Source organism: Prinia subflava, chromosome 21 (assembly GCF_021018805.1).
Source record: "Prinia subflava isolate CZ2003 ecotype Zambia chromosome 21, Cam_Psub_1.2, whole genome shotgun sequence".
Classification (NCBI taxonomy): domain Eukaryota; kingdom Metazoa; phylum Chordata; class Aves; order Passeriformes; family Cisticolidae; genus Prinia; species Prinia subflava.
The window spans coordinates 7,561,874-7,589,637 of NC_086267.1; the positions used below are offsets into that span (position 1 = coordinate 7,561,874).

General features: G+C 46.2%; 1 protein-coding gene and 1 long non-coding RNA gene across 9 annotated transcripts in view; one reads left to right on the forward strand and one right to left on the reverse strand.

Annotated features, from left to right (window-relative positions):
• The first annotated feature begins 417 nt into the window (after window positions 1-417).
• On the forward strand, window positions 418-27,556 carry LOC134560860 (uncharacterized). 2 transcript variants are annotated; one of them, XR_010082812.1, is made up of 3 exons: window positions 418-693; window positions 10,919-10,996; window positions 27,429-27,556. It is a non-coding gene; the product is annotated as an uncharacterized LOC134560860 (long non-coding RNA). The 2 variants fall into 2 exon arrangements; XR_010082813.1 differs by lacking the exon at window positions 27,429-27,556 and adding an exon at window positions 12,643-13,701.
• CASZ1 (castor zinc finger 1) overlaps window positions 4,378-27,764 on the reverse strand; it is a 197,714-nt gene continuing 174,327 nt past the window's right edge. For 6 of the 7 annotated variants that reach the window (XM_063417280.1, XM_063417283.1, XM_063417281.1 and 3 more), the window contains 10 exons: window positions 27,496-27,637; window positions 26,329-26,392; window positions 23,598-23,758; window positions 20,454-20,576; window positions 19,572-19,907; window positions 18,656-18,854; window positions 17,942-18,113; window positions 15,576-15,724; window positions 14,917-15,151; window positions 4,378-10,017 (listed from right to left, as the gene is read on the reverse strand). In XM_063417280.1, coding sequence (XP_063273350.1) covers window positions 8,762-10,017; window positions 14,917-15,151; window positions 15,576-15,724; window positions 17,942-18,113; window positions 18,656-18,854; window positions 19,572-19,907; window positions 20,454-20,576; window positions 23,598-23,758; window positions 26,329-26,392; window positions 27,496-27,637 — 2,837 coding nt within the window. In that variant the 3' untranslated portion in view covers window positions 4,378-8,761. Of the gene's footprint in view, window positions 10,018-14,916; window positions 15,152-15,575; window positions 15,725-17,941; window positions 18,114-18,655; window positions 18,855-19,567; window positions 19,908-20,453; window positions 20,577-23,597; window positions 23,759-26,328; window positions 26,393-27,495; window positions 27,638-27,764 lie in introns of those variants that run through there. The other variant, XM_063417285.1, reaches the window with a different exon arrangement.

The following is a 27,764-nucleotide window of genomic DNA, read 5'->3' on the forward strand; positions in this document are numbered from 1 at the left end:
AAAAAGCAGATGAAGGGAGCTTCCTCTGGACAGTGGCATCTGGACACATTTCAGTCAACTCCTGTGACCCTGTTCTTTCTCCTAGAGGAAACAATATCAGACTGGTACTTCCCAGTTATTTCAGAATATAAAAGCTCCCTTTTCAATAGCTGCAAGAGAAATGTGGGCTACTCAAAAGGGGGAAAGGGTTAAGAGAGATGATTCCTGATCATCTCCCTCCAACCTCCTTTACCCTCAGATGTGCCAAAGTGGTGCAATGTGCATCTTTGTCAAAAGCAGGAAGAATCTTACTGTCTTTTATGTGTTGGTGACATAACCAAACAAACCAAAATGTTTGAGGTCAGAAGGAAGAGGATGACTTTGCAAAGTATTTTACTTGTAAGTGTGCCTTGGATTTCACACGTGATGATGGTAAATACTGGCTGACAGACACAGAGCTGTGACACAGACAGGTTGCTGAGAAAGCCACCTTTGGGAAACAGATGTGCAGATCCTGCAGCTTGTACAACCCCCAGCCCCATGAACTCCGTGCCCTGGAGTGAGAGCCCAGCCCTTTTCTGGCCATCACCCAGCTGTGGCCACTTGGCCCTGAGGCTGTGCAGGTGAGTGAGGAGCTGCCCAGCACCTCAGCCTGCTCTGAGACACGCAGTTGGATCTGCCTTTTCCTTGCTGCAACTCGGGTTCTTCTGGCAAGTAAGCACTCTTTTATAACTGTTCTCTCTTAATTTTGGCTTCGGTAGAGGGGAGGAAGAAACCTTCCAGAAGGTCCATCCTGGTGTGTGCTGGTGTAAAAAAGTGTGGTGTATGTCGGAGTTGGAGCGTGGAAAAGCCCAGGTGGTGTCTGCTCCACTGCTGGCATTTGCAGGACTTGCTGCAGGAGCAGAGGCTCCTTGCTTCTCCTGTGCTGGGGCAGCACCACGCTTGGGGAAAACAAAGGCTTGGGCAGCAGCTCCAGAGCAGCATTCTGTTGCAAACCTGTTTTGTTAAAGTCAAGGTCTCCATGCTTGATTAAGCCCTTCAGCAGCAGGCTGTGGAGATCTAAGTGTATGCTAGGGCTTTGACACAGGAAGCTTGGGAAGGTCCTTTCTGTGTGATGGGGCTTTGTGTTAAGCACAAATTGTTTGTGGTTGGTGAACCTGCACACCAAAAACTGATGGTGACCTTGAGCTGTGAGTTTTCCAGCCCTCTCATACCATTGGGTGCTATGCAAGTGGAAAGCAAAAGAAAGGCTTGATCTCCAAGGATTAGAAATGTAAATGAAGGGGTGCTGGAAAGTAAAACAAGGCAAATTATTTACCCATGTGTGCAGAAGAGAGCTGCTAGCTTTCTTCTTTTTCCCTTTTATTGTCTTATCCCCAGCCTATGCTGCTTCCCCAGGAGTCAGCCTGGATAGGCACCTTTGGAGCCGTGTCCATGTGTTATGCTAGTGAAAGGGTGGCTCTCACCACTTCTTACGCTTTTAAAAAGAATATTAAAAAATGGAAATGTACTTAGGGTGAGATTTGCAGTATCAGGGAAGAGGGAAGATGGAGATCAGGGCCTGACTTCTCCACTTGCTGTGCAGTACAAGCTGCACACTTTTAGACTGAGGGGCTGGCATGGTCTGTCCCAGATCAGGGAAAAAAAACAATCCCATCCCCAAAAGGGAGCAAGCACTAACCTAATAAAGGCACCAGCTGGACGAAGGGAAAACCATCTCTTTGAAAAAAAAAAAAAAGACCAAAACCCAACCTCCTTTCTTTAGAAAAATAATATATTTCATCCAAATAAGGTAAAAATATTTGAAATGGGGCAGAAGTGAGCACTAGGCAGCATCTGTCAGGCCCTTTCTGAAAAGGGGAAGATTATTAAAACTCAATTACAATTTATTTCTGTAAAGTGTCTTTCAGGCTAAAAATCTCCCCAAATGCTTTGCAAGGACTGCTCAGGGATTACTTACAGTATGGAGCCTCCTAGAACAACACCCTGTTTTTGTACCAAGCCCTCCTTTTCTGCATCTGCTGAAGGAATTCATCCTTCAGGATTTTATTTTGTTTTTTCTATGTTTGTGCAAATAATGAGAGAAATTTTATGATGCTGGCTGCAAGAACAGCTTGAAGAGGAATAGGAGGGTGACACTGTATTTTTCATTGGTTTAGGTTAAACACTTTTCTTTGGGACTGTGTCTCCTGTGTGAGAAGGTGATTGGCTGGGTGGGGCCGATTCAGAGGACCGAGAAGTACAACTGGCTTGTTTGTTGCCTGTTTTTCTTTCTCTGCCTGTCACTTTGTCAGGCTGCTTGGCTATGTCTCAGTCCCTTTGCTGGGCAAGGCTGTTCTGTGCAGCATCCTGCTCGTGTCTACCTTTCACCTTCCCTCCTATCTCCTCATGCTCTTTCCAACACTTCACAGACTTCTTCCAACTTTATACCTCTGCTTCTACAGCTACCACTGAGGCTTCGTGTGTGCGCAGCTACAGTAAAAATTAATTTCTTTAACTGATTTAATTAAAGCAGAGCAAATTCTTCCATCTCTTTGAGCAGATTTATTTAACTTAAGCAGTTTCAACTTGGTGCATGCACTACGGCCTGGGTGATAAATGCTGCAGCTTTCCTGTACAGATGAATTATTCCTTGCTTTCTTCCCCCTTCACTGTCAACAGCAGGTCCCATCTCTGCGTGCCTGTTTGCCTGCTTACCTGCCTGCTTTTTTGCAGCAATATCAGCACTTCCATGGCAGCAGTGACAGGTTTTGGGTGTGAGATGGAGCCTGGGTCTCCCTCTTGCTTCACAGGCTCTTCCGTTTGCCAGAACACGCCTGGTGCAGCCTGGAATTGGAATATCCCACTACTGCATCTCTTTCTTGCCTCCTTTTTGCCCCCGACTCTAAAAACTGCAGGCAGAACCTGCTAATCTGTGTAAAATAGGGGGAAAATGGGGAAGTGTGGTGGATGCCCCTGGCAGCGGGTGTCCCCCCTTGTGCTGTGGGGAGGGGATGTGGAGGGGCTGCAGCCTGTGCTGTGTGAGTGGCCTGGGCACAGCAGGGAGGGTCGGTGCCTCAGCCACAGGCCGGAGTTGACCCCTGCTGTCTTGTGGGCACAGCTGGCTCTTCCCAAGGTGTAACTTGCAGGGGAAGCGCCTGAGGCCACTGAGTGAAGGCACTTGCTCCCCTCCGAGGGCTGTCTGGCTCTGGCCACAGACCAAAAGTGTCCCTTTTGTGCCCAATTCCGGGTGTCAATCGCAGAGCTCTGGCATTCAGGCAGAGCCTGGCGGTGTCCTGGGATCCCAGGGAGGGTCTGTGGGGTGCCAGCAACAGCGGGGGCTCAGGGCAGGGGCTGCTGCCCTGTGGGAAGGGAGGGGAGGGGGCAGGGAACAGCTCTGTCAGCCTGTCAGATTAATCTTCAGATGTTTACTTAAATCCTCAGTGTTTCTTCATTTGTTTGTTTAAGAGTTTTCCTGCCATAAAAGAGTAAAAGGAAGAAGGGAAGCTGCCTCTGTTGGCCATCCCTCCTCAGCGAGGATGGGCCTGGGGCACGTCGCGGGCAGGAGCAGGACTGGGGCGAGGACAGCCTGCTCTGCTCACCGGGTGCAGGGGCAGTGGTTGCAGGGCTGTGGGTGCAAGACTGCACTGTCACACCTGCAAGGGTTTGGAACGAAAGGAAAAGTGTGACTTTGTTCAACTTGCAGCTTCTCTCACAACTTTTATGTGAGAGAGTCATTCCTTTATGAAGTCCAGTCGGAGTCCCACTGAGAAAAGGCAACTCACTGCAGGGTGTGCACAGGTTACTGCAGCAGGAAAAAGCTACAGAGCAGCCAGGTAGGAATGCTGGCTCTTGGATTTTGGGTGCCTGGCATGCAGCTTTGTGTTCTTGCTAAGTTCTGTCAAAAGTATGTGGATTTCAGCATTTTAGTAGGGATGAGTTGATTTTCTGCTCCTCACCCCTTCCATGCAGACAGGACATTTCATTCTTGCTCATCTCTTGTCTGAGGGACAGTCAAACACATGTTGATTTGGAGCTTGGATTGTCACCAAAAGGCTTTGGGGGATTACAGCCCAACAGTTCCACCCCGGACCCCAATCCAGCACCCAGGGCTTGGAGGGGAAAAGGCAAAATGTGAACAGTCACATTTCTAATTCCATGTCCCACCTAGCAAGTTGTGGAACTGTGAGCATGAGCTCATGCTCTCATGGTGTCTGTGAAGGGCCCTGATGGCAACTTAGAGAAAACCTCAGGGCTGCTGGGAAACCTGAACACCCGAGAGAATTCCTGCGCCACCTCCCACCAGAGAGCTGGAGCTGCAGCAGTGAATGCTCCAGGGCTTCTGGGGTTTCCAAACACCCCACCTGCTCCAAACTCTTACCAACATAAACCACCTCCTCAAGCAAGAAGACAACTTGATCACTTAAAACTTTGGGTTTTTTTTTTTCCAGTTTTTATTGAGTGAAAATGTCAAACCTTGCATCAGTCATGCAAAAAAAAATCAAATAAATAAAACACATATATTAAATTTCTAATAGCACTAAATTCAAGTGGAAAAATATTCAGTTCTTAATAATGCAGGTGCTGAAGAGACCAGATTCAAGTAAATCAGAGCACACCATCCTGTTTAGGGTGTTTTTTTTCACTTTCTGCATTTTTGTCTCAAAACCTATATATATATCTATATATCTATATATATGTATATACATATAGATATATACACACACACATATATATGTGCATACATATTATTTTTATATTTATATATATACACATACATATTTATAAAACATTAAAAAGAGCATTGGTGGTTCAAGCATTTATTTCCCCCCCTCCCCCATGGAAAGAAAAAAAACAACAACAAAACAAAATAAAATTACACATTTAAAATTCAAAATGAGCTAGCAATGGCTTATAGTCCTAGTGTGCAATATGGATATTACAAAAGGCTAGAATCCTCCCTCATTGTCTTTTTTTAATTTTTGTTTTTTAAAGTTGCTTTTTTTGCTACATTGGAAAATTTTTTTGAAATTTTTTTTTCTTTACAAAATTCCTTCCACGCAGACTTTAATCCAGTTGAGTTTGTGGCTAGAATGAACAATCTAGTCAAGTTTTTTTGTTTTTTGTTTTTTTTTTTTTTGCTCTTCAGCAGTGAATGGTAGTAGAATCAGGAGGGTCCATCTCAAGGTTTATTTTGTTTGGTTTTTATCTTGTTTTGGACAAAATAGGTTCATTCCCTCTCTCCTCTTTCCCCTCCTTACGGAGCCAGTTGAATCTCCCTCTTTCTCTGGTCATTCTTTAGACAGTCCCATTGATATGAGAGCTTGCAAAGACAAACCACCTGCTCTGATGGGGTCGTTGGGCTGTTGAGGCCCTTGTTCAGAAAAAGCACTTAAGCTCGAGCTTAAACCTGGGCCCACTCAGAGTCATCTGCTTAAGGGTTTTGCTGAATTAAAGCCTGAACATGGCAGAATAAAAAGTCAGGTTCAACTTTCTTTTGTTGTTGTTGCAAACAGAGACAGTGTGAGAGTTACAGGAACGGGACTGGGAGAAGGACAGGGCCAGGCCCTGCTCAGGGGCCACCTTTAGCAGGAGCCTGTTGGGAAAGAACCCTCATTCCCCGCGCCGGCTCCTAGAGAAGAGGTGACAGAAGTCTGGGAGAAGGGCTGAGATGTCAGGGAGAAGTTGGATGCCTGGGGGGACAAAATGGTGTGCATAGATAAACGTGGGCCCTGCCGGCACACTCAGCCCCACGGGATGAGTTCACAGGGGGCAGCTGGCCCCGGGATGGGCCCCCTGCCCCATCTCCTCCCCTTCCTCCACACTTCTGCCTTCCCCAGCGTGTGCAGCCACTCAGCCCGGGGAGCTGTGACAGAGGCAAAGCTGTCACAGTGCAGGCTCCAGCTGCCAGAGCAGGGACACGAGTGGCCCAAGGAAGCACCAGCTCCGTGTGCCCGGGCAGGACACGCTCCCAGGAGGGCTTGGTCCTGCTCCCACAGTCACTGACAGAGATCCTGTTGATTTTGGCGGTACAAAATAATCACATCTGCTTTGCAAGATGTGGCTTGTGTTAATCTAAGGATTCCTCCTGGAGCCCATCACCATACTATCTAAGTAGCTGAACACAGGGAAAATGTACAAGTAAAGAACCTGCAGCAAATGCTAGTAAAATAAAATCTTTTTTCCCCATCCCATTTTGAGAAATTCCAGGGCATCATTTCATCATTCTGCCCAAGGACAGTGAGCTTCATTCTATTCAAGAATGGGGTTGTGCTAGGAAACACACAGCTGAGGGCAGGGGATATATCAAACAAAACAAAAAACAAACAAACAACAACAACAAAAAATCCCTATAAAAATAAAAGCCACACAAATAGCTGATAGAGGAAAAGAACTCCAAAGAATTAAATAAACTACAAACTAGTGATAATATGTCATTTGTTTTCATTTGTTTCATCTCTACAAAATTCAAGTTAGAGTTCGGAATCGTGCAGGTCTGGTCAGTGCTGGGAGTGTGAAGTCAGCCTCAAACCACAGCATTAAGGCCCCCCCTCCCCTGCCACCCCTATAAACATACACTACATTGAAAGAGAGAAAAAAAAGAAAAAAAAGAAAAAAAAAAGAAAAAAAAAAAAAAAAAGGAAAAAAAAGAGAGAAAAAAAAAGGAGAAAAAAAATTGCACAAAACTAACCATATGTAAGGGCTATCCAGAAGGCAGGTGACACCTCCCCCTCCACCCCTTGGCATTGGTGGTTTCTCTTTTGTTCTATATATAGTAATAACCTTTACAGGAAAAATACTGTACAACTTTTTTTTTCCTTTCCTTTTGAAACATTAGCTGAACATTCTGTCCCCACATTTACACAGCTGAACTGCTTGTTTATAAATCAGACCTGATCTGCACCAGTTCCTTAGGGAAATAACAAAAAAAATTAGCAACCTAAACTTCATGGGGCCTTTATCTGTTCAGGGTGAAAACAAATCTTAGGGATCCCTTAGAGCTGAGGAGGGGAGAGGGTGCCTGCATGGTATAAAAAAAGATTTTTTTTTTTTTAAAAAAGGACAAAGCTCAGAACAATCTGGTATATATTAAAACTGGCACCAAAATAACTATCACAATTAATTCATACAAGTCCTTCTGGTGCCCTGGTGTGTAGACAAGCCCTTTTGGGCTCAAGGATTTGGGGTCAAACTGTCACACCTGCCAGAGCCTGGGACAGTGTCCTGTAGTGTGTGCTCCCAGAGCAGGCCAGGAAAAGATAGCAGGGGAGAGCTCGGAACCAGGGCAGAGCCCAAGCTGCTGGAGGTGGCAGGTCTCAACACAGTGCAGTTGCAATTGCTTATGCAGTGCCCAAGCCCTCAGCCCTACCTGTCCAAGTATGCCAGGATGGCCCAGACCTGCAGCAATTCTTAGGGGGCACCTCCCCAGCACTTACAGTCTCTGGGCTGTGGGGCTGCAGCAGGGTCTGTAAGTGCCAAACCCAGGATGAGGCAGTAGGTCCTGCTGCAGAGCAGGGCTGTGTCCCTCCCCAGAGCTGAGCAGGACACCCCAGCAGGCCCAGGGCGTGCCCTGCCAGCGTCACCTGAGAGCTGTGTCCATCACGGACCGGCGTGTCTGCAGCACAGGGCTGGGACCAGGGCCTGGGACCGGCCCCTGTCCTGGTCTGACTGCCTGGGGCAGAGCAGGGCCCTTTCTCAAGGCAGTTTTAGTGACCAGGATGCTCCTGTGCTGCACCATGGGGCAGGGGCAGCTCACAGCCTCCTGAGATGGGGATACTGAAGCACCACAAAAACGCCTCACCCTCCGCAGAGAGGAAGCACCCAGGAGTTGGGATGAGATGGAACTGGATGGCGGAGTAACCCCAGTCCTCCAGTGTGACAGACCCTTTAAACTGCCTGCTGTGCTCTTCCCAGGTTACTTCAGCTAAATCCCTACAGTCAGAACAGCAGGGATGAGGAGAGGTGTCCTACAGAGAAAGTGTAGACTGATAAAGTTTTACAATATAAATAGCATTCAAAATTATTATCATTAACAGTAAAAAGGATCTGGAAGAACAGAGGAGTCTCCCATTCCCACCCCTGCTCATTCATTAATGCATCCTCATTTATGTGACAATAAATACCCACTCCCACCCTGGCTGTCTGATGCCATTTAATGCTGGAGAAAGAAGGGGGAAGGGTGGAGAGAGAGAGCACACTCCTCACCCCCTCCTTCCCACTGGCAAAAGCTGAGCTACTTGTCTTTGTGACACCAATTCCTTTAATTTTATATATGTGTGTGTGTGTGTACATTATATAGAGAGACACACACACAAATATATATTTGTAAAATTCATTACCTCTTGTTCCCACCCACCCCCCCTCCAAGAAGTGGAGATTATTATTATTATCATACAACTGAAAACATAGAAAAATAAAACCCAGAAAGAAAACTGGGGGGATAGAGCCCCACCCATGAAAAAGGGTCCCCAGATGGGCACAGGCCCCACGCACCGTGCAGGGAGCAAGGAAAAGCAGTGGGTACCCTCAGGGTTCATGTCCCTATAAAGGGTATTTTTTGCTGCATCCTGCTCCCTTGTTCCGGGATCTGTAGAATGGAGTGATGCAGCACCAGTCCTGCTGCGAACCAATCTCTCCTGGGGCCTGGGGAGGAGCAGGGGTTTCCTTCCTTCCTCTCTCTCATTTGTGGCACAGAGTTTGTTTTTCATTTGCCATCCCCATCTTTGTTCTTGCCTCATACGGGGTCCTCGTAATAATTCTGTGTAAGAGAAAAACCAAACCACTGCCGTCGCTGTCTCTAGGATTAAGGAGAAGCTGCTGGAGCCACGGTGGAGGCTGAGGCAGCAGCCGGAGCTGAAGCAGGGGCAGGAGGTGGGGCTGGAGTGAGGGCTGGCTCGCCCTGTGGCCTGGAAGCATCTCCATGGTCTGTGGAAGAAGCACCCTCCTCTGGTTCTCCATCTTCTTTAGTGGCCAGGCCTTCAGGGTCTGGCAGCGATTCTTCAGAATCTGTGTTCAGGTCTTCCTCCTCCTCATCCTCCTCCTCATCATCATCGTCATCCTCCTCTTCATCATCCTCCTCTTCTTCATTCATCTCCTCCTCATCGTCCTCTTCATCCTCTTGAGAAGAGTCATCCTCATCCTCCACATCACCAGAGCCAGGTGCCCCCGCGCTCCTCTCCTGTGGCGCGCCCCCGGCTCTGCTGGGGGACGGGCCCTCGGTCACTTCTGCCTGCTTCTTGCTGAGGTCCAGGGAGTCACTGAGTCCCACCCCAGCAGCGTTCTGCAGGAAGAAGAGGGAGCTGTTGTTGTCAGTGCTGAGGTTGAGGGAACTGTCCAGGTTGATGGAAGAGTTCTGGATATCGTACTCAAGAGTGGAGTGGGCAAGGCCCTCGGGGCCGGGAGAGATGGCAGGCAGCTCCCCTCGCTCCTGCTTCTCGTGTTTGCGCTTGTGAGAGTCCATCTGTGACATCCCCACCACTGTGTGCTTGCAGCCAGGGTAGGTGCAGTGGAAGTGGGAGCATTTGAGTTTGTACTTGCAGTCAGGCACCTCGCAGTCCACGCTGGAGCTGAACTGGCAGAAGCCGGCGGCGCTGATGACGTCCTGCTTGCCGTGGTGCTTGCGGTGGGCTGTCACCTTGGTGCTGTCAGTGCAGCGGAAGCCGCAGCGCAGACAGTGGAAGTGTGTGCTATTGCCAGAGAACTGACAGTCTGGGAAGTTACAACTCAGTGAGGACTTGAAGCGTTTGAAATCATCCAATACCAGGTTGTCGACACGGTCGTGGTGCTGGGCGTGCTTATACATGTGGGTACGGCCACAGAACTTGTAGCCACAGTTCTCCCGAGTGCAGTGGTAGTGGGTAACCTTGAGAGAGAACTGGCAGCTGGAGTCCTTGCAGTCCTCGTAGAGGTCATAGCGCCGGAACCCCTCCAGCATCATCCCCTCATCCAGCATCTTGCGTGAGGACGCGGTCTTGCGGCGCTTGCCAAATGGGGACATGTCCTCAATAATCCAGAAACGCTTTTTGGCCCCCGAGGCAGTTGGCATAGTGATGGTGTTCCCTGAGGAGAGAAAGCGCAGAGCGGTGTTGCTGACAGCCAGGTCTCTCCATTTCCCAGCCATCCTGGCAAGCTCTGTGTTTGCCAAGACAACGCTGCAACTGTTCCCACCCCACAGCTCGTCCCTCGAGCTCCAAGTGAGCCTGAGCTCACATCGTGGCCCAGCTGATGCCTGCTGGACATCACTTCCTCAATTTCCAGCATATCCTGCCTTGTCTGTGATTGCTGCTCTGGCAAACCTGATCTTGTACAAATGTTAACTGTTGCTTCTCTGGTTTGCTACCTTCACAGTTTCTCTTGCTTCTTAGTTAATCTCTAGTCCCATTTTCCTCAAATCAGGCTTTAATAGAGAGGAGCTGCCTTGTTCCAGTTCAGGGACTGAGGTGTCTTACTGCAGTTCACTAGGGTGGTAAAAAGAGTTGCAGTGTGTTAAAAGCACTGTTTTCCCCTGCCCAAGCTCTTGTAATACACTACAGTTGCCAAGGACAGGCAGGAAGTGAAGGAAGATCCCATGCGTGATTAAAACTGCAATGGGAGAGGGTGGAATTTATAGAAACAGGATGGACTTTGGCCAGGAGACTGCAACATCCCTCACTGTAATGAGCCCACATATCACAATGAGTGCACTTAGAAAGACAGATGGACAGATGTTCAATGGGGCTAATTCTCATCATCACTAGCCAGTGGACTCTGAGAGAAAATACCAGTTCTGCAGCGTTCCCTTGGGTTTCAAAAATTCCACGGTGCCCCTAGTATAAATAAAGATCCCTCATCTATCTTCGACTTTGATTCACAGGGCCAGCATAACTGGCTAGTGCTCATGTCCCCTAGGATCACACTGACATCAAGGACTCGACCTCAATGTGTCTATTAACTTATTTTCCTCTCTGCTTGCTGTTTCCAGAACCAACCCACAATCTCCAGTATCAACATGCAGCACAGACAAGGCTAGAGGCAAGAATTTCTCACCAGGTGCAGAACTGTGAGTGTAATTAGAAATTATTGCTTGCAACTAAGACATACTGGTTTTTTTTACTCTCTTGCTGCTGAAACTGCCATCTTCTTAAAAGGGGCACAATTTGTGACACACAGTGCGTGGGGCTTGAGAACCCAGAGCAGTCTGCATCCTTGCCTGGGACACTGAAGGGACAGAGTGGTGCAGAATTCCTTCCTTTCTGCAGGTGCACAGATATTACAGGTGATGACTGCTCAGGAACCTCCCTCCAAGAGAAGGTGGTGACCACTGAAGGAAACCTCCCTCACAAGCCAATGGGAGAGGTGGCGGGAGCCTCCCCTCCCACACGGCTGGGCTGTACAGTTTGTGGGATAAGCAAAGATCAAAAGGTTTTTCTACACCATTTGTTAATTAATGGCTCTTGTGCTCAGACTCTGGACACCAGCTTAGGTCATTCCATGGTGAGACCATCTGAGTGACATGGTGGAAACTGCACGCTAAGGCTGATTTAACCAGCTACCAGTGAAAGAATAACTTTCTGTCACTGGAGATTTGAAATTGGCAGGCTCTTAACTACAGAATCTGTGACCAATTTACTCTCTGCTCCCCCCTAAACATCTGGTATTGTAAAATTCAGTTCTTCACTCCCAGCCAACTCATGTAAGTGCAGTGGTGCCTGGACAAGTTGCTGCTGTCCAGATTAACTCCTTTTAACAAAATTTAAATTTAATTTTTTTTTCCAAACCATCAAGTTCCTTAGCATTAATTAATAAATGCTCATATTGTCTGTCTTTGGACGGGAATATGGGATAACCCATTTTGGAGAAAAGGCTCTGGATGGGAAATAAGTAGAATTTAAATTTTACCTGTTTAAAACTCTGTATCTGCACAGTTTTTAAAATAGTTGAAACAGATGTGCTTAAAATTTTAGTTGAAAACAAATTCTGTTTCCTCATAGAGGCAAAGTTTTGGAGTAAGGGCATAATGGAGAGAGATGACACCTTGGTGCACTCTCCTCTTTTGCCAGTGTTCAGTCCCTGCACCCTGTGGAAGATTACAAGCCTCAATGGATGTGATCCCCACCAAATCTCAGTGGTGTTTTCCATAAGCTTAATTCTTTAACCACTAATACTGTCAGCATTCACCAAATTATAGCAAAAACAAAAGACACTTAAAAATATTTGATTAGAGGAAGCACAGCACAAGGTTAAAACGTTTCAGGCTGCATGCAATTCAGTTAAAAAAGAAGCAGAGACAGAGTTTCTTGTGAATTTTGTTAATTGGCGCACACTCCTCTGGACAAGGCAAGGATCCTTCTCCTGCCAAGTCCCTTGAGAAAAACCTATGAACTGTAGTTGGAAACCTGGGAAGTTGATCCTCCAGCCGTACTCCCAACCATTGATCTTGGATTTACGTATTACTAAAACTGGCAGGAAGAATGACTGGGACATTTATAGGCTGCCAGAAGCCTCATAAGTGGGAACTTTAAGCACAAAGATGTCCTTAATTAACTAGAAAAGAGCTAGGAGTTGGGAAAAGAAGCCAAAAAATGAGACACACCCTAAAAGCCATTCCCAGATGGAATGAGAATATCCAGCCTGAGACACCTCTGATCTTAGTCACACATGGGATCATGGCAGCTTAAAACTGAAATCTATCTGTATTTTCTGCAGCTGATTAGAGCAGATATAAATAACGAGTGTGAGAAACAGCTCGACCTGTCTGATGATGTGACACTGCCTGTACTTCATTCCTCATCCTGGGAAGGCACTCCTGAACTTTGTGGCTTCATATGAAGTTTGCAAGATCAATTGTAACACAGGACCTGGGTACCTCATCAGACATTCACCTGCTGAGATGTGTGCAGCACACTATGGCAGGCACTGGCTTGGGTGGCCTGGAAGATCTCACCAAGAAGCCCAAGTCCCATTAATGCCACATGAACAAAGTTTGCTCTGTGGTCACTTTGAGGTTACCAAGACACTGAAATTGCATTTTAACTGTGGATTTGGTTAGGTTTTTCTCATAGTTAGGAATTGGTGGCAATTGCTCTCAGTTATCCATCCAAATGTGAATTGATTTGCTGTGGTTTGTTTCCCTTTGGCTGTGGTTACTGTGTCAGCAAGGAGAAGGAGCAGGCATGGATGGGCCCTTGGAAAACATTTGATAAGGCACAGAGTGACCTTTGCTGCTCTACTGACCCAAAGGTGCAGAGAGAAAACACGGGCAGGGTGAGTGGGGACAGAGCTGGGCACAGGACATGGAGAGAAAGCAAAGAAGTGTTACCTGCTGCATCCTGCACTAAGGGAACGTCACTTTTTACTGGAGTTGGAGTGGCAACGATGGGCGAAAACCCAGCGGTGCTGGCGGCAGGCATGACAATGCCTCTGCTGGCTCCCAGAGTGGCACTGAGCAAGGAGTACGAGAGACAAGACGGAGAGAAGAGATAGGGGAGGGTGGGAAGGGGAGACCTAAGCAGGGCTTGTGAGAAAGATGGAGGCAGAGATGGTGGTGGAGGTTGTGGTGCAGGGTGGGTTGCATCATCGGCGGCAGCAGTAGCAGTAGAAGGAACCAGGCAGCCTGGAGAATGTGGAGAGAAAAAAAGCAGAAAAAAAAAGAAAAGAAAAAACAATAAAACCAAACAAACAAACAAAAAAAAATATACAAAAAACCCCAAACAAAACAAAACAAGAAACAAAAGAACTGAAATGAGAACCCAAGAGCAGAAGCAATATGATGAAAATGGAAAATACATTCACAAATGTATGGAACAGAACTGCAACAGAGAAGAAACAGAAGGTGAGGAATTGACAGCACCAGGAAGAGGAGAGTTGTCCTTGCAGAATGTAAGGTGGCTTTATGGTATGGGGGAAGAGACACCAGCTGTCAGGCAGGAATTCTGGATTCATTTGGTCATTCTGGTCCTGGTTCATCTGTAGATTACTGCCTGCTTCAGTTAACAGCTGTAAGGGTGCTCCAGCACTTGGGGTGGGTGGAGCTGCTCCCTACCTGGAGAGCAGTGGGGGCACTTCCTGACACTTGGGCCACTACGGACACAGAAGAGAGTGCCTGGAACCTCTGCCCCACCAGAACCCTCTGGAGGTGCCATAATGCTGTGGGGCCAGTGCCATGACCCAGCAGCACTCCTAAAACATGACTGTGCTGTGATGGCCTTTATCTGGGATGGGAAAGAAAACCACGAAAATGTGTATGGAATTAACGCAAACTGGGGCAGCTATGCAGAATATCCCACCTAACCCTGGGAAGGAAAGCTGAGAGATCCCTGGTCATCACTATATGATGGCAGAATTCCCACCAGGTATCTGACTCCTGACAATCTGACTCTGTAATGCAGGGAGGGGGAGATGGCTCTGCATGATCCTGGCAAACAGGGCGGGAACTCACTTCCCAAAAGAGGGGATGAAGGGGGTCTGCTGTGTGCAGCTGCACAGTGGAACAAGAGCTTTTGGGTGAGGAAGGGAGTTCAGTGAGCTGCGTTTAGATGCTGCTTTCTGAAGATGTGATAGGTTTCATCCCCTGTGTATGTTGTATCTGCTGTTGTACTTCACCACTGCAGTAAAGTGCCTGACTTCGGATGCTGCTTGAGGAAATACAGAGAGGTACCAGAGGAAATGCCAAGTACAGAAGCGGCTCACAGCTCTCTTTTTTCTAGTCTTTTTTTTTTTTAATTAGCAATTAAAATAGATGCAATTCCAAGACCCAGGATAAAAACCTCTCTTCATGGGAGGCAAAAGGTATGCTGCTAGTTCCTGGATGCTCGAGGTGTATATTTTGATGGACCTCTTCTCCCAGCTACTGGAGAGGCACTACTGAAGTTGGCACAGTGTATTTTAAGGTGCAACTGTCCCTTGGCCTCTTTTTACGAGTTTATCTCCCAGGAGAACAGGCAACTGATGATTCATTTCACACACACCCTTTTCCCTTACCTGCTGATGTACTTTCATTGCCCACTGGAGTGCTGGAGCAGCTGCGGTCCATATTGGAAGATTCAGAGGAGATAGCCCCAGGGCTACAGCCAGTGTAATCCATGTACTCCTCTGTTTCAGTGTCCATCATGCTTGGGGGTCCCTGAAAGGAAGCTGGGGTTCCTGATGAGGCTGGGCTGGGTGCCATGCTGCCAACCTGGGGGAGATTTTCATTTCTTGGAGTGTGGCCAATAACCTGCAGCAGGAAAACAAGACGGGGACTTTCATACCAAAAGCAAGATATCAGGACCAAAACCATCTGTCTGCACGTTTATCTCCCTCTGCCACAGATCATGAGGGATAGCTGGCACGTGCTTCTGAGTGGAACCCATGGCACTGGGGCCAGCAACATGAATCCTCCTGTGCTAGGAGCTCAGAGCATTAAACCTGGCACACGCATCCTGGTATGTGAATTGTGCTGCACTCAGGAGCTGGGAGTGTTAATCTTGGCACCAGCATCCTGGTGTGTGGATTCCGATGCATTCACAAAGAGGAGGTGTTAATGTTGGCATTGCCCCCTCACTGTGCAGGTCCTGCTGCAGTCAGATGCTGGACTCATGCCTGAGTCATGTCAGTGCCAACACTGCATGTGGATCTACAGCTTCAACACAAGGACTTACCTGAGAAGGAACACGATCAAAGTTCTTCCCCAGCATCCTTCTCATGTGCTTCCTGGCATGGGATGTCATTTGGTGCTTGAGCAGGAAGGAGAACTGGCAACCCTCTCGAATGCAGTGGAAGTGGCTGTTCACCTGGTTGTATTTGCAACCTGCAGGCACAAAAACCATTTTATGTTGCACATGAAGGTACCAAGACGGAGCAGGACCAGAGGGGAGATGATTGGACAGGACAGGGCTGCTGCCCATGTGGATTTCTGATAGATTTCTGAACATTATCAGTGGTCATGGGTTATTCAGGAACAGTCTTGAATGAAAAAAACCCAAACCCACGATCTACAGCCTGCTGAGCAACTGCAAGGGAGGATTACAGTGTACAGAGATCTAAGACATGAGTCTGAGCCTAGTCCTGTGCCTCTGTGCCATTATAAAGGAAGGAACATTGCCGTTACATCTAGTAGTGCCTAACGCTCTTCAGTCTTAGCTAGAGCCTTTTCTTTTACAGAAGAACAAAACCAGGACATTTAGCTGTATCACAGAAGCTACAATCAAAATACATGCTCATAATTAGATAAGAAATGAAAAGTTCTTTTTCTTTTTTTCCCCCCTCTAACTGTGCTCTCAGAAAAATCAGTCTCATAGAAGCTCTAGCTCTGGATAGTGTGTGTGCTCTGGTCAAACAGGAATGAGCCAGGAAGTGTTTACTGCCACTCCAAAACTGTTGTGTAACAGAGACAGCTACTGAAGAAGCAATTCATATGGGTTCTGGCATACAGCACTTCACACGTTCTGCTCCACGTGTGCCAGGCAGGCACATATCATTAACAAACAGCCACACTGCAGAGCTGATAAACAATGGCTTGTAGTTCAAACACAGCTACATCAGTGATCAGGATCTGCTGTTTCCCATCCTCTCTTGGCCATACCCTCAGATACACAGAGACCTACAGACATGCCCACTTTTACTTATCTATCTTCATCCATCCACCTTTACTTATATATGTTTCACCTCTCTCTCCCCAATCATACATACTTACATAATTATACACACAGAAACATACATTGAAAAAAAATCTCTCGTGTGTGTTTGTTCACAAACACTCACAGCCCTTGAAACAGGCCAGTGCTTTCTCCATCTGCTATTTATAAATATACAACATAAACCCCAGGGACGTACACAGATGTAGAAACAAATCCACATGTTGGTAAAACCATACACACCTACACCATCCCATCACACTGCCTCTATGTAGGCAAATGCAGGGTGCTGGCTAAATGTGTGTCTACTGCACAGCAGGGCCAGCCTACAGGCAAATGTAGCTACTGCTGGATGCATGTACCCCATCCCTCCCAAACCAAACGCTGCTGACACATGCAAAGGCTGCAGCTTCTGACTCACCAGCTCATGTGGAGCTGACAGCCAGTGTTTCACTTGCAGGCCAAGAGTGTGTTTGTTTAGGTCCCACTTTCCCCACCCCGCCCAGCCTCCCCATCCCTGGGCTCTGGGACCGGGGACAAAGAGTGCTGCAGGACTGGAACGCTGCCACCGAGGGCAGGTGAGGGCTCGCCCGTTGCCAGGGCATCCCTGTGGGCTGGTGTCGAGTATCACTGTCCTGCTTTGTCTAGCCCCTGCTATCACCTGAAACACCAAAGGGTGAGTAAATAACAGCAACTGCTGAATCTACTGCTGTGTGTGAATAGGACCTGGGTAGGTACTGGCTGTGGTGTGTTGACACTCGTTACCCTGGTTACCACAAACAAACTTCCATTTGGGTACAAATTCTTGATGTACTCAAAGCTGAAAAGTTTTTCTCTGGCTACTGTGGCTGTTTTCCTGTAGTGGGAAGGAACAGCACCTAGAGGTGTTATTCTGAACCTCGTTTGGTCCCAGCCTTTGTTCCAAACAGGAGTGATCAGGAAGACTGGGTCTTATTTGCCATTTGACTTTCAACATGCTGCACTAGCACTGATTAAGAAAAAAAAATCCTCCTAAGAGCACCCTTAAATTTCACCCAACACAAGCAGTAGGTCTAAAAGACTACAAAGTATGAAAACAAACACTAAAAAAAAAAAAAAAAAAAAAAAAGCTTTGACAATTAGATAAAAAGAAGAAAAAAGAGGAAGCTGTATGTCCAGACAAATTCATTTGCACAATTCTCTATAAGTACAGTTTTTATTCATTTACCTTGGGTCTATTTGTGAAAACATGGTTCAACCAGACAGACCAGGAACTGCTTTATGTTTTGTTGCCTTTCTTGTTTAGTGATTTAATGACCAAATACTTCTTAAGCATAACTTGCAGGTTCTAACTTATGGCATTCTTGGCCTGGACGTGGGACACACCACATGAGGAATGGAAAAAAACTCACCTAGTCTGCCACATTCTTCCCGCTTGGTAAAATACTTGAAGCCGTTTGCTGCCCTTCTCTCTGCCTTCTCATGTTTTTTCACGTGCCAGGGCAGTTTGGTGGTGATGTTAGTCACGAAGTAGCAGCCAGGACGCAGACAGTGGTAATGCCCTCGCATCCGGAATTCACAGTGCTGGAGGGGAGCACACAGGCATGGTGCTTTAGGCACGTCTGAAACAAATGCACTCCCAACTGCCTGCTACTAATGGTGTCCCTTCTGAGCTGTCACAAGGGCCTGCACAGATACTCCAGATCCCATTTTATCTTCTACAACCTGCCATGCACCTTGTTCCCTCTCGAGCCTTTTTACATTGCTATCGTGTACTCTGTAATACACTATTCTGCACTGAAACATCCCAAACCTTACTCATGGCTTTCCCTGGATTCAGTGCAGATTCACCACAAATTTTTATTCTATTTCATTTTGTGTCTCTCAGATTATTCTCATTCCTTTGTCCACTTCACCCAAGTAAAAGAAACACAAAAGCATCAATGATTTCCTATTTGATAGAAACCAAATGTTTTTCCAGACCACGTAATTATGATTTCCATGGTTCTGTAGTAACACCAAGAAAGCCACACACAGCCTGACTTCCTGCTGGGGAGTCAGTCTACCTGATCCTTCATCTCCTTCTCCCCAGTCCTGCCAGAACACTACTCTGGACTGGCTCTTACCTGGTTTGGACAGAGACACTGCAGGGAGTAGTAAGCAAACTGGTCTCGCACATTCACCAGATTATTGTTGGGGTTGATGTGGTCCAGGCAGTGGGATTCTGCTTTTCCAGAGGTTTTGCACACATACTTGCAGTTCCCAAAGAGACAGTGGAAGTGGAATTTGTTGGCATACTTGCAGTCTGTTGCCAAGCAGGGATCACTGGAATACATCCAAAATCCAATCATCACCTTCACTCATTTCACACTTTGTTTCTTTGCCAAGATTTAATTCAAGGGGAGCCCAAGCTGAAGCCTCTGTTCCAAACATGGCTCACAGATTTCCCATAGCCACCTTCCTCTTCAAGGAAATTGAAGCTGGCAACATTACTGCAATTCCACCCAGCTACTGCACTTTCTTGATTAGGATTATCAGAACACAGCAGTGCATGGTGGGTTCTGTAGTCTTTCAGGGCCACTTTTCCAATTTAAAGTTCAAAGGAAACACAACTCTTGGGTGTGGCCACGGCAGGATGCCAGTGACAAAACCAGCACTGCCCCTCTCATCAGCTGAATAGGTTTGGTACCTTCTGCCCCCAACTCAGTCCATGGATTTCTGACCCAATAACCCTTCATTGTCAAACATACTGCAAAGATACCTGTATTTCTGCACAGCTCTCTCCAGGGATAAAACAGGGATCAGTGATAGATCACCAAGTTTATTTATCTTCTAAACTCATGCCTAAAAGTGCTCTCAAATGCACTCAAAATTCTTAAAGTATTTCCTAGATTTTACAGAAGTAAATTTTCTGTGAGGTCAAGCCCAGAGTACTTTTAGAGAGTTTTCTCAGTGGGTGAGCAGAAGTGTAGTATTGCAGCTCTGAGGAGAGGTACAGAGAGCACTGCAAGGCTGGGGAAGATAACAGCAACAAAAACTTACTTCTCCTGGAACTGGAGAAATCCAGGTTTGACCTGAGGCTTGGCATTCTCCAGGGAAGTCGTTGCCAAGGGTGAAGCTGCCAGGTTAGGCACTGTTGCTGGGATCTGAGGCATCTGGGGTATGGTTGAAGCCAGCTGCTTCCAAGCAAGTAGTGTGGGAGCAGAGGGCATAGCAGCTGGATTTGGAGTGGGCATGTCAAGCGCAGGAGCACTGGCCACGGTGGCAGAAGCAGCAGATGGTGACGAAGGGGCCAGTGAAGCCTTATTCTCAGCAGCAGTTGAGAAGGGACACTCAGAGTTGCTTTTCACAGTTCCACCTTCAGTTCGGAAGTGAAAACTGCAAAATATGATACTAATTCAGACATAAATTCTTGACCATTTCATGTAATTTGATTAAACATCAACAAGAATGTGGCAGGAGCCTGTAAACAAATTGGTGTGGATAAATCCTAAAAGGGGCTCTAGAGACTTTGAGATAAGATTTAGGGCCCTCCTAAACCATCTATGAAGAGAAGGGAAATCATTAAGATGGGTGGAGACAGGTACCAAACCATGTTAAAATTAGAGCAACCCTAGAATCACTGCAGTCTCTGAGATCAGCTGTGGGGCAGCTTCCCAGGGCTGTTGGGAGGAGCCAGTTATTTCCTGCAGTGAACCACAGAGAACCATCCAACAGGAGAAACCAACTGTGCTAGCAGATCTGTCTTAAAATTTGCAACATCTCCTTCCCCTCAGGCTCAGGCACGTGAATGGCCACTGAAGGCCCTACCCTTTCTTTACTTGGATATTCCATTCCCTTTAAAAGGAGCCTGGGGTGGTCTTGAACTGCAGTGTGCGTTGCAGAGCTCTCACAAGCTTCCCAGGCCTCCTCTCTCCTGCTTACTTGGCGTGCTTGATGGCTCCATCCAGGGTGCTGAAGAGGGCCCCGCACTCCTCCACCACACAGTGGAAATGCACTTTATGGAGAAAGTCACACTGGGCATCGCAGAAATCCTTGGTGCCAAACCTGGCCACAAGAAACAAGCAGACATCTTAGCAAAGGCCCCAAGAGAGAAGTGGAGTTGGAATAGACATCTTTTTCTGTGTTTTTCAACACTGCTAGCATTCCCACAAACAACAGTCATTCCAGGGAACCTAGATCCAGAAACCACCCACCCCCTGCCCTGGACAGGAGGGTATCTCCCAGATGGGAGACAAGAAGCTTTATCTAAGCAGCAGTTACAGCCTGTACTGCAGAAATACTGCACAGCACCATTCCTGATGTACAGAACAACAACCCTGCCATGCAAACCCCAGAGCAAAACCCACCACACTGCCCAAGAAATGTCTTGTGTTATCTCAGAGCAAATGGCCAAGAGGGCAAAACCAGCTCAGAGTGGTGTCACTGCTCACCCACTGCTGAGATTCTTGGGACTTAATAAGTTAAGGAAACTCCAGAATCACAGGGAACCAAGAAAACAAGTAAGAAACACTGGCAGGAAGGATTTGAAACTTAACAAGGGAATCTTGCATAATTAAGGTACAACAAACTACAGTTGCTCTGATGAGCAGGAAAGCAAGAAACAAACAGCAGCCTCTATGGTCCCAGGAGGGACCTCTCACCAATGGGAGGGTAAAGGAAAGAGAAAAAACTTGTACTGGAGAAGGAAGGTCTGTGGATATACAACATGTGCTGTCTGTTATGGCTTGCAGGGAGAAGAGGAAGGAAAGTAATTGTGGGGTAAGAGAGAAGAAACCACATTATTGCAGACTGAAGGGGCTGTTTTACCAGAGACAAGAAATGTTGAACCTAGAAAGAAGGCCTCCCACAAAAAGGGAGGTGATGAATCAAAAATGGCCGCATTGTAAAATTTGCTTTGGATGAGAAAACTAAAGACAAAGCAGAGAATTTGGGATGTAGGGAAGACCTTCTAGAAGAGCAGATAAATGGACTCATTCAAAAAATACAAAACTGCACAAATCAGTCAGTCTGGATGATGTATGTCCCAAAGTGCTATGGAAATTAACTCCCAAACTGATTACATTACCATTTGCTGGTTTTTAAGCCATAGAGAAGTGGGAGGTACTACATAAGTGGAAAAAAAAAAAGAAATTAAACAGTCAAGGTACTGGTTCTTTGAGGGGAAAAAAAAAGACAAGTCATCTTCTACAATTATCATACCTCTGGCCTTAACTTCTCCTTTCAGTAAAGTAATGGAACAAATATTAAGAGGGAGGAGAAAATCATTAAATATCTAGAGGATAAAGGAACCCTGAGCAATAAACAGCATCAGGATTATAAAGAATAAATCTTGCCAGACAAATTTAATTGCTTTTTTTGATAGAATTACAAAATTAGTGGATGAAGGGATGCAATATATTTGGATTTTAGTAAAGCATTTGATTCAGTCTTGCATATGCTTAGAATTAATTCAAATTGGCCTGGATGAAATGCCACCTCATGGCTTGAAACTGGCTGAGGGACCATAAACAAAGGCTGATGACAACCAGCACCACACTGAGCTGGGAGGAGGAGGCATCGTTTGAGTGCTGAGAGGAGGACTTGGGTTAGTCTGAGTTTACTTAACATCTTAATTAGTAATCTAGGAGTAAACAGTGTGTTTATAAAATTCACAAAGATACTAAACTGGGAGGAGGTGGCAATACCAGTTGAGAAAAGGAGCACAGAGAGGTTTGGCAAGACAAGGGAGAAGGTTCAGAACAGAAGAATCATGTTTGGAAACAGACAAGTACACCTGGGCGTGGGGGGTGTTTCATACATTGAGGACTCACTAAACAACATTAAAAACAATTCTGTGTCACAGAGGATAATAAACACGGTCCTACACATTACTTTGTATAGATACAAACAAATTACGAGCTGCCTGTTTGGGGCAGGAAGCTTGTTCTGTTGGGAGGGGGGCAATTCTGCACCATCTAGGGAACAACAGGAAAGCAACAGGACCCGCAGGCAGAAGGGAGTAATCCAGAGTCAGATTAAAGGAAGCAAGTAAGCCTGGTTAAATGGAATGCTCAAAGTTTGTGACTATCTGAAGGGGCTGAACTCCAGCTGCAGAGAGGGATGATCTGCTGTGGTTCAAGGGAAAATAAACAGAGCTGCAACAAAACTACAAAAAGTGGAATTCGGGCAGCATACACCAGAAAAAGGTGTGACCTTGAAACCTACTAGGTGGTAGAATAATGCTCCCAGAGACAAGCAAATAGCCACACTGCCTGGCAGAATTACAGCCAGACTGGACAAAATGCAAATGGACTGCAGGGAAGGATCACACACCAGCTAGGGGCTGATGGATGAGAAGATTTTCTAGTCTTCTCTGTTAAAGCCTGTGATTTACAAAGCATGCACTGGCATTTGCAGGTGATTCTCTTTGTCAGAGCACAAACCTACGTGTCTGCCTGGGTGTATCTGTGTGCGCTCCAAGCATGTGTCTGTCTGGGCATGTGTGTGCATGTGTCTGTACGTGGGTGAGCCTTGTATCTGCTCCGTTTTCTTTCTGAGTCTCCTTTTCTACAACAAAAGCAGCAGAAAACATCCCAGCTCCCATAACCTTTTCCTTATTCCCGTGCCTCTACACCCACAGAACTTGTTTTGTTTCAGTTGAAATGCCACAGGAAGCACGTCAAGGCTCCAATGACCTGTGTGTAGTAACTGGCCATGGTCTCACACAGGTCCAGCGCTAAGAGAGCGGCTGCACCGGGTCCCCTGGACTTGCTCAACAGGGTCATAAGGAGGAGCCCAAGGTGAAGTCCAGGATAACAGAACTACATGAAGATCTGTGCTTGTATTTGCTTCTTAAGATCCCTTTGCAAAAAAATTCTACATGGCCGGGTATTTCTTACCAGCCATTAACACCTGGTGCAGGTGGGTACAACCAAGGGCTAAACGTGCTCCAGGAGATCAATGTCTGACAGAATTAGGCCTTTACATTCAACAGAACTCTGTGTTCAGGGTAAGCCAGTGGGTCAGACACTTTGCAAAGGAAGCGCGTTTCCCTCTCCTCTGCTCCCAGTTCCATGCTCTCCTTACCGGCGCAGGTACATCTTCCACGGCTCAGAGAGCTTCTCCTGGACAAGTGCCTTCACCGCCTTGCCCAAGTACTGGGTTGGCTCCCCAGCCCCAGCCTGGCTGCCTTCGCCTTCTGTCTTAATGTTCAGCAGGTTGCCAAGGCTGGCACTGGTCTTGGACATCTGGAACAAGAACACAGACACTGCATCAAGCCCAGCACACAGACACGGCCACCCTCAGAACTGTCCCACAGAGAGCAGTGTCTTCAAAGATTAAAAGACAAAACGTCTCTGCAGGCTACTCCAACTGCATCAGCAAAAGTTAGTAACAGCTCACTCTTCTGCTTCTTTCACCCAATCAGCATAGAGCACTCAGGTGCCCATTGAATATTTATTCATGGATCTTGTTAAAGTAATGAAGCATCATGTCTATTTATCCATGAGGAAACTGAGGTGAAGAGAGACATCTCCTATTTGACTGTGGAAAAGGCGTGTGGGCTTCATCAGGAATAGCCCTGTGTAGCTCCTACAAATTGCTGGTGGTAGAACTGGTAAACTAGTTTATTCAGTCATCTTATCCCAGCCACAAGGACGTCTCCCTCCTTTAAAGTGACTAAAGCGTGAGGGTTTCATTCAACTGGGGAAAAATTCTGTCTCAAGTTCCTGGAAAATTCTTATTAACTTCAATAATAAAATCATGTCACTTTTCTGTGCTAAATGAACACATCCTCTACAAAGCAGGACTTGGACTCAACCTGCATTGCATGAAAGGCTTCAAATAGAATCTACACAGAGAAGGTTTAGAGATCCAGGTGTATGATGTGCAGGACAGAAAAATGAAGTTACTTAAGCCTGACTAGATGGAAAATTTTCTTTCAGAATAAATGCACAATTTTCCAGACTCTTTCTTTCTCAGTTGTGCTCTCAATTACCTCCACTAACAACAGCAAAATTCACAACATGAATAAAATGCAGGATTGGGCCCAATACATGCACAGGAAACTCCACCCACTTGAGGGTCTAGAAGCCCTTTATAAATATCAGTTAATTAAGCCTGACAGCCCCCTAAATAAACTGCAATAGGCTACAGGAATCCTGGTTATTTGAGGCTCTCTTAATGCCCCCTGAAGGTAAAGCCCCTGCTGCTATGTGGAGACTGCAACTCTTTATGGCTGGAGTCAGAAATTCAGGTCATGTGTTCCCACTGGTAATTCCATGCCTGTAAAGGGCTCTTTTTCCTAGAAAAAAAATGAAGGATTTCCCAATGGACAGAAATTGTGAGCAGCAAGAGGAAGAAGCAAGTGTGATGTCTTCCTGAGCAGATTGAGCTTGACTCTGCAATCTTTAGTCTTGGAATTGGTTCCATCAACCACACACACAGTGGGTTCTTCTCCTTGCTGGTTTATCTCATTTCTTAATCCCAGTCCTTTAAGCTGACTCCTAGTTTGCACCTGTGCTACACTTGCTTTGCACAACTTAAACAACCTTATATTAGGCTGCACACAAAGAAATGCTTTTTTCCTAAACATATACTTAATTCACATATTATCCTGGAGATTTTCATGTGAAGTCTCCATTGAAAGAGAATTTCCCTGATCTGGGATCTTCAGAATGACTCATGACCCCAGAGAGCAAAGTAACTAAATTCATTTGCGAACTAAAAAAGACCTGCATGTTTGGAAACACTAAAGGGACAATACAAAAGAACAAATAAGAAATTAAGTTTAAAAGGGAAAATCAAAACCCCAGTGTAACAGAGAGCCAATGGAGGAGAAAAGCGACATAAGGATAAATGCAGAAATTAAACAACACAGAGGAAAACAGTGATAAGGAAGAAAGGAGGTGGGAGATTAAAAGGCAAAGTCATTTTGCCCTCTCTTGAGGCCTTGATACATGTAACACCCACAGCCAAGGGGATGACAATAGTTATGCCTATAAAACCTATCACATAGCAGAATATTAAAGTATGGCTCAAAGGGTGCCCTGATCTCTACTGCAGTCATTTACAGCTGCAAAATTAATCTTGGTACAGTAGAATTTATCATGTGAAAGAGAAATATACATTTGATATGATGTATAATTAAATGAAAAACTAAGGAAAAAGAAACTGCATTATCTAAAATAAATATTCTAGAACACAGTAAAGGGGACTCTGTTAGATACCATTACTCACACCAGAAAGACAGAAAAATTGATGATTTTGCTTCAAAACTTCTAATTCTTCTTCTCTTTCATAAAAACAGATTATTTTCTCCCTCCCCAATGAAGGAAAATGTTTTTAAATAAGCAAACAAAATGAGTAACTATAAAAGGAAAGTGAGAGAGAAGTTGCCAGTTCTGAAAACAAAACCAAAACAACCCCCCCAAACAAACAACCAAACCAGCCCCCGGAAAAGAAAAGAAAAGAAAAGAAAAGAAAAGAAAAGAAAAGAAAAGAAAAGAAAAGAAAAGAAAAGAAAAGAAAAGAAAAGAAAAGAAAAACCTTTTGGAGCCTCTGTCTAGAAAAGATGGGAAAAAAAAGGTGTCAGAGGCGGCAATATATTTCTTCAGCCAGTTCATTAAATTAATTCGTAAGCAGTGGCTCTGAAATTATACCCGATGAAAAATGGTCTCAAAATTTAAATGGTACAAACTCATCTTATTAGAGGCAAAACATTAAAAAACAAACACATCTCTTCCCCCCCTTCCCCGCTATCGCAGCTTTAATTTCTCTTGGTGGGGGGAATGAAAGGCGTTTGATGGATGGCTCTTACCTTATTCATAAGCGAGGATAAAAGAGATGAATTTGCTGAGACTGTGTGGCCATTTGATTCATTACTGAAACACACAAACCAACAGGGTTTAGTTAAGATGTGCACAGGGACTATGAGCACTGAGATTAATCCTTCTCCCTTCAAGCTGCCTCACTCCTCACCTACTACATCCAGAGGAAAAGAATGATGCCAACCCTCCCTTGGGCAGGCCAAACTCCCTTACTTGTGATAGCCAAGAGGGAGAAAAGAGGGTCCCAGGTCTGCAGAATTTTGTTCTTTCAACGACTAAATGGCCCAGACCTCTTTCCCCAGTGTCCACTCCATCACACTTCATTTGTTAACTCATGACCTCCCCTGGGTTTTACCCTTTCATCCCATTAGAACTTTCAGAAATATCAAAAAATATCACAAAAGCAGGGGGGATGTTGATGAAGGCTCATACTGCCAGGGACAGGGGTCCCCTGGGCAGTAAAGGAGGCAAGGCACAATCCTGCACTGAAAGGCAGCTGTAGGATCTCTGCAGTTGGCTCCAAGGGCTGGCCTCCCAAAGGGAGACTTGTTTAAATAAGGTATGGACAGGAATGGATATAAAAGTCAAAGTAGAGCTCACGTATCCCCAGGATCAGTTCCTCTTCACTTTTTCCACACAGCACAATCCCCAAACACTCCTGCTCTCAGCAGAGATGCTGGGCAAGTGGGACACACTCTTTGAGATAGGTGCATTCACATCTGCACAACGATCACCACAACTGTAGACCAGCCTATGCCAGACCCAGAGTGGAGTTAGCCTGACACCCAGCTGTTTGGTGTGGCCAGATTCTCTGGAATGTGCTTCCCTTAGCCCTGATTCAACAGATTACAGCACTGTAAATGCTGCTGCTAACAGTGTGCTGAGGTGTGGCACTGGGGCAGTTTCAATCAGCAATGAAGTGAAGCTCTTGTCGAGGAGTCAGTAGGTGCCTGAGAGCCCAAAAGACCACCTGGAGAACATACACTTAATGGGGAGCAGAGTGAGCCTGCCCGCCTCCAGTTTTGGGGTGTCCAACTCAACCACTGTTAAGCTGCCTTTCACCAACATGCTGTGTCCTCTTGAATTATAGATATGGAAATTTCCCAAAGCCTGATGCTGGGAAGTGTTGAGCCTGCCTGCATGCCCACATCTCTCACCCATGGTCCTTGACACTCAGGTCCAAGCTGTGCTCCTGCAAGGGGTCCTGACTGGTGGCAGAGGATGGTCCCATGGCCTCCGCAGGTTCCTGCTTCACCTGGACTGGATTGAACCGTCCGGGAGGTGCTGGCTGTCCATTCCCTGCTCACAAAATACAGGGAAATTCAGTGCAAAAAAATACATTTAAAGCAACGGTCTAAAATGAGGTTACAACAGCAAATAAGTGAGTTAAATGACTGGCATCAGTGCCTTAGTGGAAAAAAGCAAA